Source organism: Salvia splendens, chromosome 6 (assembly GCF_004379255.2).
Source record: "Salvia splendens isolate huo1 chromosome 6, SspV2, whole genome shotgun sequence".
Classification (NCBI taxonomy): Eukaryota; Viridiplantae; Streptophyta; class Magnoliopsida; order Lamiales; family Lamiaceae; genus Salvia; species Salvia splendens.
Window position 1 is genome coordinate 33,404,277 of NC_056037.1, and position 18,629 is coordinate 33,422,905.

Consider the following 18,629-nt stretch of genomic DNA (forward strand, 5'->3'; position numbering starts at 1 on the left):
GGCGGAGGGATACGAGACGAGACGGAGTGGCCGCATCGCTGGCGAGACGAGACCGAGACAACATTGAGCCAGCGATGCGGATGCTCTTAGTGAATTTCCATGAATTAAGCTTTTCATTCAAATTGAATGTTGAAATTTGTAAGGCCTACTAAGGTCATGTTTTTTTTACCAAATTTTAAGTTGGTGAGAATTTTATTATTTTTACTTTTTAATTCAATAATATCTAATTTAATTTTTTTTAGAAATTGCGAGGATGGAGTATATCATATGGTTCAGCTTCTAGCTAGTAGAAAACTAGTTCATGTAAAGGAGCATGACAAAATTTTGCAGCAAACTCTAAATTTGAGGATTGTGATCCTGAAGGTAGTGGGAGAAGAGCATTAGGCCATCCACAACGCTGTCTCTATACCGTCTCTTAAACCGTCTCTTAACTACTATTTGAGCACTATTTGAGGGCCCCACTGTCCTTTTTTCCTCCATCTCTTAACTAAGAGACGGAGGCTGCAACGCTCCGTCTCTTAACCGTCTCTATACCGTCTCTTAATTACTATTCATTCAATTTAATTTATAATTTTTTTTAAAACCCAATTCAATTTAAACAAACACACTTTATTAAAATTAAAACAAAATTAAAAAACACACAAAATAAAAAAACACACAAAATAAAAAAAACACACAAAATAAAAAAACACACAAAATAAAAAAACACACAAAATAAAAAAAAATTAATCGGAAGGGCTAATCATCCTCCGGAGGCGGTCGAGGTTGAGGGGGAGTCGGAAGGCCAAGTTGTGCTGCCATATGCACAATTCCGTTCCACCAGGCCGCGTATTGGGAGTGCGAGAAGCGGGAAGTGTCCGCCATTGTGGCGGTCATGTACGCCACCATAAGTGTGTCCGAGCCTCCTCGCGAGCCCGATCCTGAGGCCGGCTGGCTTGATTCGCCTCGGCCCTTCCTTGCTCTAGCCGCTTTCGCCGCCTTCGTCCCTTGCGGCCGACGGCGCGTACTCGCGGATCCTCCTGCATCGCCGACCGTACCCGCAAACTCCTGGGATTCAGCATCATGTTGGCTGATGCCTTCAGCAGTGTCACCACCAGACGCACCAGCACTAGACGAGTATTGGCCACTCGCCGTATGCTTCGTGCGCTTCGAGTTTGAGCCCGAGCTGGAGCGGAAACCGCCGGCCCATCGTTCCTCGTCCTTGACGGCGCGCCAAACATCAACAAATCTGAATTGATGTCCCTCGTCCTGGTAGTAGGCGCGCAAAGCGGACGTCAAAATGTCGGTGGCCGTGGCGCCGCTTTGGTAGCGCGCCTCTTCCGCCGAGTAGATGCCGCAGAATTTTTTGACCTGTCGGTCGACTCGGTCAAAGTGACAGCGGATCATTTTAACTGTGCGCTTGCGGGAGCGGTTCGGCTTTATTTGGTGGTAGACCTCGACAACCTTTTCCCAGAAACACTTCCGGGTTTGTTGATTCCCGACGATGGGATCGTACGAGACCGTGATCCCTGCGAAAACCGCGGGACGTTGGGACGAACATATGCATCAAGGTCAAAATTGGGTGGTTGGTACCCCCCCGGCGTCGCCGAACCCTGGGTCCCCGGCGTTGACGAACCTCCACCGCCCAATGTGTTGATCATGTTCTCCCAATCGCCGAATGAGTTGAGATCCCACCCGCCGGAGCCGGAGCCGCCATAGTTGCCCTCGCCGTCGCCGGACATCTTGAGTTGGGTTATGAAAATTTCAGCGAAAATTTGAGAGAAAATTTAGATGATATGAAGAATAGATGTGTAATTGTGTGTAAATGAGGATGGGTTTAGGAGTATTTATAGAGTAAAAAATTTAATAAAAAACAAAAAAAATATAAAAAAAAACAAAAAAACGGTAATAATACCGTTACAAAATTTTTTTTTTTATTTAAATTCGATTTTTTTTTAAAAAAAAATATTTATTGCGTCAGCACGTGACGACGCCCACTCGCGGGCCGGCGAGTGGGCGTCACGCACGACGCCGGGCTGCGCCACGTCGCCGAGGCGCGTGGCGAGCCAGCTCGTCTCCTGGCTCGGCGAGACGAGTCGCGCGACGAGACGCGCGACGAGACGGGACGAGATGGAGGCTGCAACGCGTCTCGCCGGGGTCTCGTCTCGCTGAGACGAGACGCGAGACGCCGGCGAGTCCCGTTGTGGATGGTCTTAGTGTGTTGTTCGAACGAGGAATATGAGCTCAGCCAGTGGTAAGATTTTTGATTTGATCCTTGCTAAGTCCCATGTGGCGAATTGGGACGGGGCGTTCATGATCATAACTCATATTGTTGGGAAATGTGCTAGTGCACAAAAATGTTGAGGTCATGTGAATTACCAAAGAGAGTACTCAACACCCAGCCTGCCTAAGTAAATTGCCAGACCCTGAAATAGCACAGACCGCGTATGATTTAGTTCACAATATATTAGTGCATTTGTAGCATGTTTTTAGTTCACTTTTATCTTGTGTTTAGTTCACTGTGTAACATGACTTATATTAAGACAATATGAAGTGCATATCTTATATTGGAGTAAACATGTCTTATAGTGAAAGTGATTATTTTTTATAGTGAAGTATAAAGATTCGTATATTGAGACATTAAAGTGAATATTTCTTATAGTGAAGTAAATAGTACTCCCTCCGTTCCGCATTCATAGAAGCATTTCATTTTCTGCACTCGTTTTGAAAAAATAATATAATAAATAGTTAAAGTAAAAAAAGTAGAATAAGAAAAATAATAATGTAGAATTATTTCTCACTCACTGAGAATCGGATTTTAGAAAATTAATTTACTACGGTCATCTACTACGAACATAGATCAACACTATTTTTAAAATTAAATGTCTCATCACATTTATTATTGGTCAAATTCCATTAACCAAACAAAATTCCAACATCGTATAGTTAGAATTGGATCCAATAAAATGCTATGTAACAATTGAGAGAAAATTATTCAAACATAAAACAATGCAGTCTTAAGCATTTTGGTTTCTACGTCATTCTTTTATTTTTTTTGTATATAATTTTCTATCAGAATCACCATGAAAAGGAAAAAAAGAAATCCTATGATACGAAGTCTGATTGCATGGATGAATACAGGATCACCGTTTAGATGTGTTCAAAGAGACTCGTTTATACATATTTTAAGAAATGGATTACGAATTTTGTATAAGGATTTTAGAGCTGATAGAATTATAAGGCCCATGGAAAAGGACTTACAACACATGAATGCGAAAATAGAGGTTTCAATTCAATTATAGAAAGACAGAATTTTGTGACAGGAAAATAATTGGCACATGGCTTAGAGGCTTAAGTATATTGGTTTGGTGTAACCATGTGAGTATCTGCCTACTTTTTAATATTTATTACCTATTTCCAGCTTTCGATTTGCACAAATTAATTAATACCACTAATCTACTACTCCATGTAGTTGAAATAGTTTTGTTTTGGTTTTTTTTTGGCCTTTTTTTCATCTCTTGCGTTTTGTATCTTTTGTTAGGAAGTGGATTTGTTAGCAAATTATTTCATGACCTCCTCTTTTTTGAGAAATACCAAACAATGGTTTGATTTTGTGTCTGGAACTCCCGTCAAACTTAGTTCTTTATCCGCCAACGATGTTGATAGTGAAACACATCTCAATTGTTTTTTCTCATATGAGTGGATCTCAAAGATCGGGTGCGCAGGTGTAAATCTTAAAAATTTTCAAACAAAATTAAAAGTATCAATAAAATTGTATTGTGCTATAATTTGATATTAAAATATTGACTCATTTATACGATGAGAAATTCTCAGACATAATTAGCTTTCCGTCATTTTCAAATATACATACAAATTGGAAAAGTGGCAATTAAAACGTTTAAAGAAACTGAGGAAGAAAAAACTACTACTATGATTTTTTTGAAATATAACTACATTTAGCTAGTTGGATTATTCTGTCAAAAACTAAAAAAAGGGAAGGCATTGTTTGGCTGGCCTAGAATTATTTGGTGGCACTCACATGATGTTGAGATACTAATCCACCTACCTATAACTAACAAACTGTTGCTTTTTTATCTTCTTTTTCCCCCTTAAAATTTAATGCTATTATCTTTTTAACGGAACGGGTTACCTACCATCCAAACACGTCACATGTTAATCGGCATCTGCCCCTTATTAACCTATGAATATTTAACACGCAACTAAACTGATTATTTTATGGAAATTATCTCTTATAAGTTATAGGTCATTATCATAACACTATTGATTAAGGATTTTTAGTTCCATTATTTGGCGTATCATGTTGTTTTAGGTATATATATATATATATATACATATTAGACCATCTCCAACCATACTCTAAAAATGAGTTTTGGTGTAGAAATCTTCTCCAACCATACACTAAACTCAAACTCATTTTTGGTGGTTTTTGTGAAACAACACCAAATATGGTGTTACCGCAAAAATTTTGTGAGACAAAAAACTCAAAAATGGTATAAATTTTGAATTTGGTGTAAATGGTTAGAGTAAATCTACTTTTTAGTGTGACTTATACTCGAAAATGGGTTTGGGTTTGATGTAAATAGTTGGAGATGGTCTTATATGTTGCTCCTATATAAAAATATTATGCTAAGCATCATATGATGTGATTATCATTTTTATTTAATCTATGTTTAGCATTATATTATTTTATACATTTACTTTAACTGTAATTCCTTAAATATCACTGATGTTATTGATTTTACAAATAACATGAAGATCAAAGTTTAGCTTATGGTTTATTTATGTCATAAAGAAACAAACAAATTGAGCTTTGGTTTTTAATTGATGATCTACATAATTAATAATGTTACTACTACTTTTAAGGTACTAGAACTAAGATAAATATATATAAAAAAACTGAATAATATTAATGTGGAATAAATTAGAGCATTATTACATAATATCATATGTTAATACTTTTATATATGTGTGTAAATTACTCGGAGGAATATGATATTTGAATCATATTTTTTCGTTTTCATAAGAGGAATCTAGTGATTTTGATTAGTTTGGTAAAATTAATTAGACCATGGACCTTATTTTGTTGAGCTTTAGAGTTTAATTTGCTTGTATTAATTAGAGCTTTAGAAGTTAAATCTTGCGTTATTGATGTCTATTATGACATCATAATGTATAACAAAAATCTGTAAATCAAAACTCACTTCAAAAAATACACATAGGTTTCATAATAATTACTAAAAAGGTTAGTTTTAAATTTAGCTTGTACTAATTTGCAGGTATATTTAATATAAAATTGAATATATAGTCTGCTAAATTTATAGGCTTGAAAATTTTCAATCCGATAAACTAGGGGTGTGCATTCGGGTTTTGGTTGGGTTTTTTTTGGCCAAAACTGAAAAATCGAATTTAGTTCAAAATCCAAATTGAACCGAACCCGAAAAACCGAAACCGAAAAATCGAAAACCGAACTTAAAAAACCGAAAAAACCCGAACAAAACCAAAAAATCCGAAAAAATAAATATAATATTAATATATATATATATATATATATGTGTGTGTGTGTGTGTAATTTATTTTATTTATATATACTAATAGAATATTTATATATACTATAAAGTTAATAATACATATAATATTTATTATATAGTAGAATATATTATAAGAATATATATATTATATATAATATAATATATTAAATTAATAGAATATATATATATATATAATTCGGTTTTTCGGTTTTTTTCTTCGCCCGAACCGAACCGAAAAACCAAAATTTTTGTATTTTCAAAACCGAACCGAACCGAAAACCGAAAAAACCGAATCAAATTTCAAAATTTCGGTTTGGTTCGGTTCGGATATTCGGTTTCTGATTTTTTTGCTCACCCCTACGATAAACGACTCAATTAGCCTCAACACGATAGCCAGACCTAAAACCCGATGAGTTGGAATTAGGTACAACTATTGTCTATTATTTATTCATATTTGACACATGATTTGACACTTCACTACTTATTTTTATAATAATAATAATAATAATAATAATAATAATAATAATAATAATAATAAAAGCCTACAGGTTGCGGACTACACTGACATCACAAAATATAATACATAATCTCCATATTACTATAACATTTTAAAATGCAACATTTTTTTTATTTGTGGTATAAGATTTATTCTTAAACTATGAGTCAATAATCTTGGAACACCAATTACTAAACAAAATTTTATTTATAGTCAAAATCTTTGAATTCTTGAGTTGGCATATGGCAGACGGTCTTTTGGACTGTAATTGTTAAGTGTGTGTTAATATTCACTCTAACATATGATTCCAATAATATAACATGTACAGATTTCGTGCTAAGTCAAACAAAATACCTCTTCTAGACTATAGAAACAACGTGTGTATCTTACTCAAATATGGTCAAAGTAAACAAATTTGATGAATTAGATTATACATGTAACTATGTTACGACATCAAAATACTACTCCCTCCGTCCCATATTACTTGCACCATTCCATTTCGGCTCGTCATAAACTACTTACACTATTTATAGTTTAAGTTATAATTAATATATTAGATTAAGTTAATAGCTCTTTTATTAAGTGATGTCACATTACACTTAAAATTCTAATTTAATTGCATTAAAAAATCAATCCCAAATTTACGGCCTAAAATGAAAAGTGCGAGTAAAATGAGACGGATGGAGTACTAACTTTGTACCTAAAAAAATAAACTCGGTTTGGCGTTTGCAATTTTAGATCGTTTCATAAAATTAGTGTACACTACCTCATTTGACCTTTTAATTTGTAGCTGATCTCCTGTCAATTCCACCTCCACCCATGTGTAACACATTCGACTATGACTTCGAAAAGAGATAAGAGAGCGAGAAAAAATAATTTGAATTTCTTGACGCTGCAAAGGTAATTTATTGTCCAATCCATGAAGGCAAACGATGTCGAGACTGTAGTGAACTACCTCAATTTCCTAAATCAGTCTTTGCATGCATCTTATCAATGTAAAAGCGTCGATTCATCTGTGTCATGTGAAAGTACAAACTGGTAAAAAGCTTACGTGATTATAACACTCACGGAATCGGAAAACTAACTAATTTTCCCACCTAATTTTGGATTTAGTATTGTTTAGTCTTAGCTTCCTAATTAGCAGCTATAGTCTATGTTAATCATTCTTCCCTTGACTATTTATTAAATAATTACTCCGTACTAGCTTTTAGTATTTAGTTGTGTCGTTTAAGAAGTGTAATAAACTTATGGTCAAGGTTGAATTACTAGTATTTTATTCTGTTTATTTCGTTTAATTTCTTATACTCGCGTCACCTGACAACAACATTAATATGGTGACTATTATTCATATTTTTTTTGTGGTAGAAACCGACCATACAATAATTACAAACATAAAGTCATGTAATTAACCAAATCATATGGTTTAGGTAGACAAACCATTACCATCGTACACCTGTACTTAGAGAAATAGGAAAAAAAAATATTATTTCTACATGGAGTAATAATTATTGTGTTCAATCAAATTAATTAGATAGCTGCTTAATTTTGTAGTATTAACATTAATTTGACTCATTGCAACCTTGAAAGAGTCGAAAAACTCGCTAGTTGTTGGGAGCAATAATAAACCATTAAGTTTTCATTTATGCAATGTTAGTAACACAAGCATGTGTAAATTGGACACATTGGATGTGGAATGGATAGTAAAATTGAAAACATATCACTTGTGTCAAATAAGTACGAATTAAGGTTTGAGACCTTAGAATATGATGTCCCACATCTATACAGTGTGCCTTTTATTCAATAAATGATATAGGTAGAAATTCATTGATTACTTGTTTAATTTATGCAATATCTTTGTTGTTATTAATAATTTGAATTCGAACATATTTTCGGGGCAAGAATATTACTAGTACTACTAGATTTTAAATTGTATGCAAAACTTAATAAGCAACCTTAATTAATAGAGTATCTAAATTTACATGGGAAACAAACTCTACAATAGAATAATTATAAAATCATAAGTATCTATATAATCCGTTACAACATTGGCAATTACCAAACTGCCCCTTCTGAAAACCCAGAGTCCGGCACACGCACATGGAGGAGGAGGGCGGCGGCGCCACCACTTCCGCCCCCGGCCACAAGAAGTTGTGGATCGACTTCGACTCGGCCGACGAAGACGAGTTGAAAGAAGCACTCTTCATATACTTAGCCTGCGAAGGCAACCCAATCGACAGCTCCAAATCCACATCGCCGTCGCTCTCTTCCCGCTGCTGCGGCGGCGCTTGAGACTCCTCCGTCGTGGTGCTGTTGCAATTCGTGTCGTGCGCCGACCAAGAGTTTTCCTTTGACGGCGGCGCCACCGGAGGAGGAGCCGAATTTCTGAAATCCAATTGAGTTATCGCGGCGGCGGAATTGAGAGGGCGGTGCGTTTGTGGATCGACGCCGCTGCTAATGAGCTTCCGCTTGATGTGAGTGTTCCAGTAATTTTTGATTTCATTATCTGTTCTTCCCGGTAATCTCCCTGCTATCAAAGACCATCTGCAGTAGAAATTCAACAATTTAAAACCTAAAAATGGTAATTATTGATCCAAAAAAGATAATTAATCATAAATCGGCATACCTATTTCCCAACAAACTATGGAGTTTGATTATGATCTCATCTTCTTCCTCGCTGAAATTCCCCCTTTTCAAATCAGGCCTCAGATAATTAATCCATCTCAATCTGCAGCTCTTTCCACACCTCAGCAATCCTACAAAAATCAAAACCACACGATTTCAATCCACCTCTTCCTTTTCCCTTTTCGAATAAATCGCAGAGTGATAAAACTCTAAAATACCTGCAGATTTAGGGAGAGAGCGCCAATTGCCTTCGCCGTGAGCGCGTATGTAATTGATGAGGCGTTGATCTTCATCTTTAGTCCAAGCACCTTTGTTGGTGTGAGCCTTCTCGCAACAAGGCGACCGCCCCATGAATTAATTCAAAAATTGAAGAAATTTTTGTGAGGTTCTTGATGGATTCTTGATATGTATGTATTGAGTGGGTGGGGTGATGATGAGACTTGAAGATGAAGAGAAAATAGGGATATTTAATGGTGGGGGAGAATACCATTAATTTGGAGGCATTTTAACAAACAGATGAAGGGCACTTGCACTTGCACTTGAACTTGAACTTGAACTTGACCAAGTTGATGAAAAAGACAGGTAGTTAAAGCTGGGGTTGGATTCGGTAGGTAGGTACGCTTTAACGGATGAGTTGGCTTTCCTTTTCCGGCTTTTCTAATTTATTAAATTTAAAATTTAAATAAATAAATTTATTAACTGCATTTGGTCACTCGATATTAAATCACCTCAACTTACTCAAAACTGAATTGATTCCAGATTAAACATTATAGTAACAAGATTCATAAACTAAATAATGAATCTATGTTATGATCGAATTTATTGTCATGAAATTAAGTATATGATCCACTTCACTTAATTGTACAATAATTTATATAGTACTATGTATTTTAGCCTAGCTTGAAATTTCTTGAGATAATTGACAATATTTCACTTAAAGTGACAATATGCACAGGCTAAAATCAATATATGTTAGTACCGTTATAATAGTACTACTAAATATATAGCATAATCCATCCAATGGGAAAAAAATTAAATTACATCTCATCTAAATTTAATTTAGCAAACTGAACACCTATGGAATTATGTATACGTGTGTTATACGTATATGTAGCTTTTTTTGGGGGTGTTCTTACACTATTTTTTTTTTTTTGCATAATCATGGGATAAACTATATTAGCTATATATAGTTACTATTTAAATTTGAATTTGCCGCATTGACCTTTTTATCTGCCTCAATAAATATTGTGGGCCAATGTAGATTTATTTGCGAACCTACTGGCTTATCCCTGATGAATTTCGGATAAAGACATATCTCCTTTATTGTATGGGTATCTGCAAATTATATCAATAGTATGGAAACTAATATACATTACATAAAATACATTTATAGGTCTTTGTATTATTAGTATACAGTATATTGTTTCGATCTTTATACCAATTTTTGATTCATTAGTTTTTTCTATTATTGCATTTTTATCCAGGAAGTTCTTATATTTTTTTTATTTGATTGGATATTTATTTAACGGAAATTGAAAATTTACCAAACATTTTATATTAATTAAATTTATTTACTTTTTCCTATTTATTTTAATTAACTCAGTTGCAATATCAATTTAAGAATCGTTGGAAAATTGAAAATTTTATTAACATTGCTCGTTAACAACTTAAATTTTTTTCATTTTTTCAATAATCTGTTAGTCAATATTGTAAATGATTTAATTTTAAAATAAATAAATTTGATTAACACAAAATAAATAAATTAAATTCTAAAGTCTATTAAACAAAGATCCAACCAAATAACATCTTAGATAAAAATGTATAAGCACCTAACAAAACAAAAAATTCTAAAAAAGTAATGAAATTAAAATCTATTAATACAAGGATCTAATACTAAAAAATTGTTGAAAGACTAAATAAAATTAAATGTATAGTACAATACATGTAGAAGTGTATTTACTTTTGCCTATACATCAGCTAGAAGAATACAAAATTATTATTGCATGAAAATTAAGCAAATCAATAAATTGTCAATTTATATCACAATTTTTTTTATATCGTATCTAGCCTTTGAGAACACTGAACACCCAATGTTCGATCTTCTATCTTATAACTCAGAGATCTAGAGTTCAATTTCAATATTCCCCGATCCCAAGTTAAAAAATTGCATCTCAAAAACGAAATCATAATCAATGTGCAATATGTGTATGATGTATCTAGTTCACGTCTAATAAAATGCAAATAAAAAAAGATGAATGAATTGCATTAAACGAGTATTGTCTTATTTTTCAACCGTGACTACATACATCTATTTTACTATCTCCATCTCAACAAGGTAATCCAGACAAGCAAAAAACAATTTGGCGAAGCAAAACATCGTAGCAACAAAAAAGTAAATACTTTATCCGTTGGTGGGTAATAAAAGAAAGTAAATGTTTAAGACAAGTTTGACACATGTGTTGGAAATTGGGTATTGTGCCCGATCAACACAATTTGATCGGACCATACAAGTGACATACAAGTATAATGTTTAATTCCGTGAAATGTATATATAGGATCGATCTACATTTCAAGTAAACATGGTATGTTAGCTTTCTTTAAACCGATTTTTAATAAATGAGAAATAGTATATTAAAGTTTGTCACTTAAATATGAAGTTTATAAAATCATGAAATTAATTATGTTAATCTCACATTGATGAGATTTCATTAATTAGTATCTTAAGAAGCCTTTTAATTACATGTAATATTTATATCGTGTATCGAATAATGGTGGAAACATTTAGGCTTTAGAGCATCTCCAATGCACGGATGTCCCATTCGGACATCCACTAGGACTTCTCAAAAACACCTCCTGTCACGTCACTAGTACTTCCCATCCCACTGCCACGTCACTAGGACATCCCATTCACAATTCGCCCTTCCCACTAGGACTTCCCGCAATAAAAAAAATCACAATTATTTATAAACGTAACGGAATTATAATTTTGACACGGAATACGGGAAAATTACGAATGCTTCATTAAAAAAAATTACATAAAAAAAAGAAAAAAAAATTACATAATAAAAAAGAAAAAAAATTACATAATAAAAATAACATAATACTGGAAATTTAGACTCGGCTCACTCCGCGTTGTCCTCGTCGCCCGTGCCGCCCTCGTCCTCGCCCGTGCCGCCCTCATCCTCGCCCGTGCCGCCCCCGTCGTCCCCGCCGCTAATCTCGGCGCCATCATCTCCAATGGGTGGCATCCCCAAATCGCGCCGACATCCATCGATGACATCCTTCAACATCCTTTTGTACACAGGATCTGTCGTGCTATGCATGGTCCGGACCAAACTAGTCGTTATCTGCGCGCGGGCGAGACGATCGTACTCTTCTGGGGGAGCAGGGGCCTCCGATTGGACCTCGAACGACCCGCTACCGCTGCTGTTTCCCCTAGCCTTCCGCTGCGCAGCCTTTTGCCCAATCGGGCGACGACGCCGGCGGGAGTCTGATTGAGGTAGCGGGGACACTTCCTCGGCTTCCGGGAGTTCGTGGGAACCAGCACTGCTGTTGTATTCACCGGAAGCGTTGATCTTTGTCCGCTTCTGTCAGCCCGATTCGACACCCCCACAAAACTTTTGGGAATCCTTCACCACGAGATAGGCCTATCACTGGTCGAAATCTTTGAACTTCAAGGATATGTCGGGGTACTGCGCCAAGGCACGGTTCTTCACATCCTCCTCGGACATACCGCTGGTTGCCTGGCGGAGATTGTTTTGGTAGAGGCCGGCAAATCGACTAAGCTTAGGCCTCAACCGCCCCACTGTTTCCGGCATTGTTCGGGCACGCGACACTTCGCCCCAGCCGGTTTGTGTGTGAGGTAGGCTTCAGCGACGCGATGCCACAGTCTGTCAATATGCTGGTTAGCACCGACATAGGGATCCTCGACTATTGAAAACCCAAGCCTTCGAAAGCGCGACGTTTTCCCACACGCTCCAGACCGTCCTCTTTCCCGTCTCCTCATCATCCTCCTCCTCAGCCACCGTTCGCGAGGAAGAGCCCGTGGCTTTCCGCTTGCCCTTGCCCCTGCCACGGCCCTTGCCCCTGCCCCTTGCCGCTGTCCCCACATCATCGGGAGTCTCCCTGACTGGAGATAGCCCCAACTCCACAAAAGAGAAAGTATCCACGCCGGTGAACTGATTCTCCGGAACAAAACTGGAGGGGGTATCCGTAGACAACATATCGATAACCGGCCGATAGACATCGTCCGCTAGTGGTTCAAGGCCCCTGCCACCCCCTCCCCCAGGCATGGTCTGCATCATCCCCGGCATCATCCCCGACATCATCCAACCCATCCCCATCATATTTGGGGTCATGTCCCCCATCCCCGCTGCCCTGGGCATCATACCACCCATACCACTCATCTCACCCATCCAATTGTACATATTACAGTAAGGGGACATCATACCACTCATCCCACCCATACCACCCATCCTACCCATTCCACCCATCCCCGACATTGTCGGAACCGTTGTCGCATTTCCGCTAGAGTTTCCCTCCAGTTCGGCGGGAAACGTCGGAGTCTGCGACTCGCTCGTGGCGGGAGAGTTCCTGTCGTTCTCCATTATGTAGAAATGAAATTTGTAGTAAAAGAAGAGAGAAACTTGTTAACACAAGTGGTGCGAATGAAATGAAGTTCAACGAGCTGTATATATAGAGTTTAAAAAAAAATTAAATACCGGACGTCCGACCCACGCCACAATGGCGGACGTCCGCCCGCCCGTCGCCCGCCCGTCTGAGGACATCCGACGTCCTTACGGGACGTCCGTATCCGAGTTGAAACGCCACAATGGCGGACGTCCCAGTCGCCCGTCGCGGATGTCCGACCGGACGTCCGCCATTGGAGATGCTCTTATGCTTTGATTATTGTAAACATTTATGAGCTTTCTCTCCAACCTGGACGAGCAGTTATCATAATTCAATTTGCTAAGATCATGTTTAACAATAACTGTATAGGCATGTATTTTAGATCCCCTTTAAGATAAAGAGTAGTGTGTAATATGATATGTGTAACCTTCCTTACTCGATTACCAAATAATCGAAGAATATGTGGTGTCATATTCTGACATTTTTCACTTGTTTCAAAGTTGTTGATCCTGAGACTAAAAACAAATTTCTTTTCCCTTTATCATCCATTCAAAACTATGTTGAGATTTGAAAATTATTTGCTTAAGGGACTATACTCGAACATAATCGAAGAAAGTTTCGTAAATTTTTGAACTAATTTTCTAAATTATAATTAAATATAATTTGAGTTTTTCAGTTATAGTCCATTACGTTTTGATGCGTAAATTGTAGTGATCCAGTCCAATATAATCTAGATTCAAGGCCCCAATTATAATTGGACTGAGGCCCAACTATAAACTTCCAGCTAAAAACTCGGAACATTTCTTTCGACGCTCCCCTAACACCTACTCACCTAATGGAAGACATTGAAGATTTGTTGGCCGGAGGCGGAGTGCCGCCGGGATTTCGGCTTCCGGTGACGGCGGCCGTGGGAGTCAAGCCAAGGTCTAAATCAAGGAGCACCGTTTTTCAGGATTCGTTGAAGAGCCCTACTTCTGCCAAAATCCCTGGCACGCAGGTTGAGACTTCAGATATTTGTGTGTATTTGAATGCGCGGCGTTTTTTTTCTAGTTAATTTTGTTTTTTATTTGCTATGATTTTTAATTGAGCTGTTTGGTGTTGCAGACAATCTACTTGAAAACTTTTGGATGTTCGCATAATCAGGTATAAACCTTTTGTATTTGTTGAATTTGGTTTATCTTATATGTATTTTTTGTGAACTGTTGTGTCTGATTCGTGTTTATATTATAATCTACTGATATAGCTCTTGTTGTTAATAGATTCTAGATGTATTTGAAATTTACAGACTGAGCTTAGTGTTTTATTATTATATTAGTTTGATGACTGAGTAACTTCTTTGGATGAATGATTGTGTTATTCCATATAAGTTAGGTTAGATCCCTGGAGCTGCTACTTTGTTATTTTGTTATCTATAACTGAAGGTAACCCTCGGAATTTGAAAATTTTGCTGAATTTGATGCACTTTTGCAACTTCATTATTGCAGAGTGATAGTGAATATATGGCGGGTCAGCTTTCAGCGTTTGGGTATAATTTGAGTGACAATCAAGATGAAGCAGACCTATGGCTAATAAACACGTGGGATCCCTTCTTGTCATTCATACATGTTTGGATTCTGTCTTTTACTTGATTACTGTTTTTCGTGTAGTTGTGTGGATAGGTTTGATCTCCTAATCATGTAACTGGTCAGGAGTTGAAACGAACTACTATCCACAATGGTCAGTTGTTAGTCAGATTGTTGTCTTGGTAGATGCTAATCATGCTATTCATGTGATCCTTCGCATAAATTGTGATTTAAACCTGAAAGACAGCCTTCTTCTAGTGCTTTTCTACCTTACTCTCTTGGAGTATTGCAGTTCTATTTAGCTTTTAAGTTCAATAGCTGATAGTGTGTGTTTCTAGTGTAATAATCTTCACTTCACGATTCATTTGTTTCAACTTGTATAATTGCAGTTGTACGGTGAAAGCACCTAGTCAGTCTGCCATGGAAACACTCATAACTAAATGCAGAGATGCACAAAAGCCACTCGTAGTTGCTGGTTGTGTGCCTCAAGGTAGCCGAGACTTAAAAGAGCTTGAAGGAGTAAGTATAGTTGGAGTTCAACAAATTGATCGAGTGGTGGAGGTCGTTGAAGAGACTCTGAAAGGTTACGAAGTTCGACTATTGACTCGCAAGACATTGCCAGCACTTGACCTACCAAAGGTGTGAGTTTTAGGGCTTTCCATTGTATGTAATGGTGTTGAAAACAACTTAGTTTATAGTATTCAGCTATAAGTTTATATCTTAAGCTCCTTTTTGTAATTTTTTGTCAGGTGAGAAAAAACAAGTTTGTTGAGATCCTCCCTATTAACGTTGGTTGTTTAGGTGCTTGCACTTATTGCAAGACCAAGCATGCTCGAGGTCATCTTGGAAGCTACACAGTTGACAGCCTTGTAAGTTCACGGGAAAGAGTGGAAACATTTGTTGAAATTTCAATTATTCTTTGATTAAATTTTACTCTGCCCAATTTGACTTTGTTGCAGGCAGGACGTGTTAGAGCTGTTGTAGCTGATGGAGTAAAAGAGATCTGGTTGAGTAGCGAAGACACTGGAGCATATGGTAGGAGCATTACTTTGTATGCTAGTGACTAAATGACTTGATTGTCTGGATAGAATGCAAAATACTATGAAGGGGATAATTTGCACTTCGATGGTCTGGAAATGCTTTAACCTTGCTTAAAGCCAATACTGTTGGTATTAGTTATAGAATTGATCAGTATCAGGTTATAATGGGAAATTGAAATTGATCATTGGAAGAAAAAGAAACTTCAATGTTTCATCGTCCTCCCCACAACTCCCTGTCTGTTTTTTAAGTATGGGCAATGTCTTGATACAGTTTTCTTTGTCTAGAGTAATGTTATAAGAAATGACTATCGACTTGAACTTGAACTTGAACTTGAACTTTTTTCCATGATGTAAATATGATATTTGACAGCTCAATGAGCTCATATTATCTTGGTCAATTTGCAGGTCGTGATATTGGAGTCAATCTTCCAATTTTGCTCAATGCTTTAGTGGCAGAGCTTCCATCAGATGGAAGCACAATGCTCCGCATTGGAATGACTAATCCTCCTTATATTTTAGAGCATTTGAAAGAAATAGCTGAAGTTTTGCGTCACCCATGGGTGTACTCTTTTCTTCATGTACCAGTTCAGTCTGGTAGTGATGCCATTTTATCTGTAAGTATTCCCTGATAACCTTTCATGTGACAACTAGTTGTCTCTCAATTATTTCTTACTTTATTGCTCAAAGTTTGAAAATGTGATTAGACATCAATTACTTGACGGAGTCTTTGTCTCCTTTTTTAATGTTGGTCTTCAGACAATGAACCGTGAGTATACTGTCGGCGAGTTCAGGAAAGTGGTTGATACATTGATTGAACTGGTCCCTGGAATGCAGATAGCAACTGATATTATATGTGGATTTCCTGGTATTTTCTGGAATATCCTCTCTTCTCTTTTACTATCGGCACTTCTACAATTGATTCTTGCAGGAAGTTTATTAGCTGAGTTAATTGTTGGGATTGCATCTATACCTGCACATAAAAAAACCACTACATATTGATGTGGTGAAGTCAGCTGAGGGATCAAAGTAATATTGACATGAATTTACCTGTAAAAATGTTCTTTTATTAGTTCACCGAGAATTTTATTGTTTTTCCCTCAATTTTCTGTTGTATGTCATTTTTCTTCCATCTATCCATATTATTCTGCCATTTTGTTATTCCTCCAGTGAAAAACCAGAATTATGTAACTTATGTTATTTACTTCTCTTAGGTGAAACTGATGAGGATTTTGTGGAGACAGTTAACCTCATCAAGGAGTACAAGTTACCTCAAGTTCACATATCACAATTCTATCCTCGACCTGGTCAGTTGTGCCTGTTGCAACAAAATTAATTTAAGGTTTATGTTTTTTGGGAATTAGTTTGCCGCCCTGGGAAAGTTTAGAGCTTTTATTTTCTTGGCCTTTTACATCTCTATTTAAGGAAGACCAGAATCAAACTCTCTCTATCTCTCACATGCTTTATTGTTGGCTAAACCAAATAAAATATGATAATAACACACCTAAAATCAACAAATTTGAGGTAATATAAATAAAGAAATTGGAATGGGATTCTAAGTCTTCAGTTTGGGGAAATGCTTAGAATCTAGAAAGTGGATACTGTACCCAACATGACTTTGAGTTCACCTCTATTTAAGACTGAAGAATTTATCAATTTAAAGATTCCTGCACTTTTGTTAGTGATACATCTAGTTTTGCAGCACTAAAATACTGGTATTCTCAGATTTTTAAATGCTTGGGCCATCTTCACTTGTACTATTTATTAATGTTTTGTGAAAATTCGAAGATGCAGAGATAAAAACCATCTAATTTGTTAACTGATCTAGGAACACCTGCTGCAAGGATGAAAAAGGTCCCCAGTAACGTAGTGAAGAGACGAAGTCGAGAATTGACAACTGTATTCGAGTCATTTACACCATATGTAGGAATGGAAGGCAAAATAGAGAGGATATGGATTACCGACATTGCAACAGATGGAAGTCACTTGGTAAGATCATCCTGCATCAACTAAAGATTGATATGATGAATGCAATCTCCAAACCGTAAGGCTTCAACAAGGAAATGAATCTCCTTTCTCATACTTATTACCTCTTTTGCTTTAGGTGGGTCATACGAAGGGGTATATTCAGGTGCTGGTGGCTGGGTCTGCAAGCATGTTGGGAACTTCTGCAATGGTGAAGATAACATCTGTAGGTAGATGGTCCGTTTTTGGAGAGGTGCTTGAGATCTTGACTACAAATGTAACTACACGTGTGAATCAGAATAAGGAAATCCTAGCGTGCTCTAACTTGAACGAGACATGTTGTTCAAAGGAATCAGAAACATGTGCTTGTGGACTAAAAAGTAGCTGCGAACATACTGATGATGTCAAAACCATTCCATCCACACCAAACGGGAAAGAGCCAGACGAGGCGAGAAGCCAAGACCTCATCGGATGGTTACTAAGGAAGCGGAAGAATAATTCTCCGCTAAATAATGAGACCGAGGCATTGGAATCAGATGAAAAGCCAAGATTGAAAGATGGAGTGCATGAGTGGGTTCTCGTCGATAAAGCTCTTCTTTGTGGGATTCTCCTTAGTTTTTTCACTATAGTTTCTGTAATGTTGTATCTAGGATATAGAGATGTGAGTCATCAGTTCTAGACACTCGGTCGTTGTAATTGTTTTATTATTGGGATATTTGACAGGTTGAACACAAATTTTCTTATTGATGTGCTGGTTTGAGTAATAGAGCCATTATTTCTGCTTGCACCT

General features: G+C 36.9%; 2 protein-coding genes across 2 annotated transcripts; one reads left to right on the plus strand and one right to left on the minus strand.

Moving 5' to 3' along the window:
• Positions 1-7,964: 7,964 nt before the first annotated feature.
• Positions 7,965-9,183, minus strand: LOC121806935 (myb-related protein 330-like). The gene is made up of 3 exons (XM_042207112.1): positions 8,865-9,183; positions 8,648-8,777; positions 7,965-8,565 (listed from the first exon to the last, which is right to left on the minus strand). The coding sequence occupies exons 1-3, from the start codon at positions 8,995-8,997 to the stop codon at positions 8,040-8,042; spliced, it is 789 nt and encodes a 262-aa protein (XP_042063046.1). The 5' UTR covers positions 8,998-9,183; the 3' UTR covers positions 7,965-8,039.
• A 4,894-nt stretch (positions 9,184-14,077) lies between these two features.
• On the plus strand, positions 14,078-18,622 carry LOC121806933 (threonylcarbamoyladenosine tRNA methylthiotransferase-like). Its single transcript, XM_042207110.1, has 11 exons — positions 14,078-14,272; positions 14,380-14,418; positions 14,760-14,851; positions 15,227-15,476; positions 15,587-15,706; positions 15,797-15,872; positions 16,283-16,491; positions 16,634-16,742; positions 17,089-17,181; positions 17,703-17,863; positions 17,979-18,622. The coding sequence occupies exons 1-11, from the start codon at positions 14,111-14,113 to the stop codon at positions 18,516-18,518; spliced, it is 1,851 nt and encodes a 616-aa protein (XP_042063044.1). The 5' UTR covers positions 14,078-14,110; the 3' UTR covers positions 18,519-18,622.
• Positions 18,623-18,629: the final 7 nt, after the last annotated feature.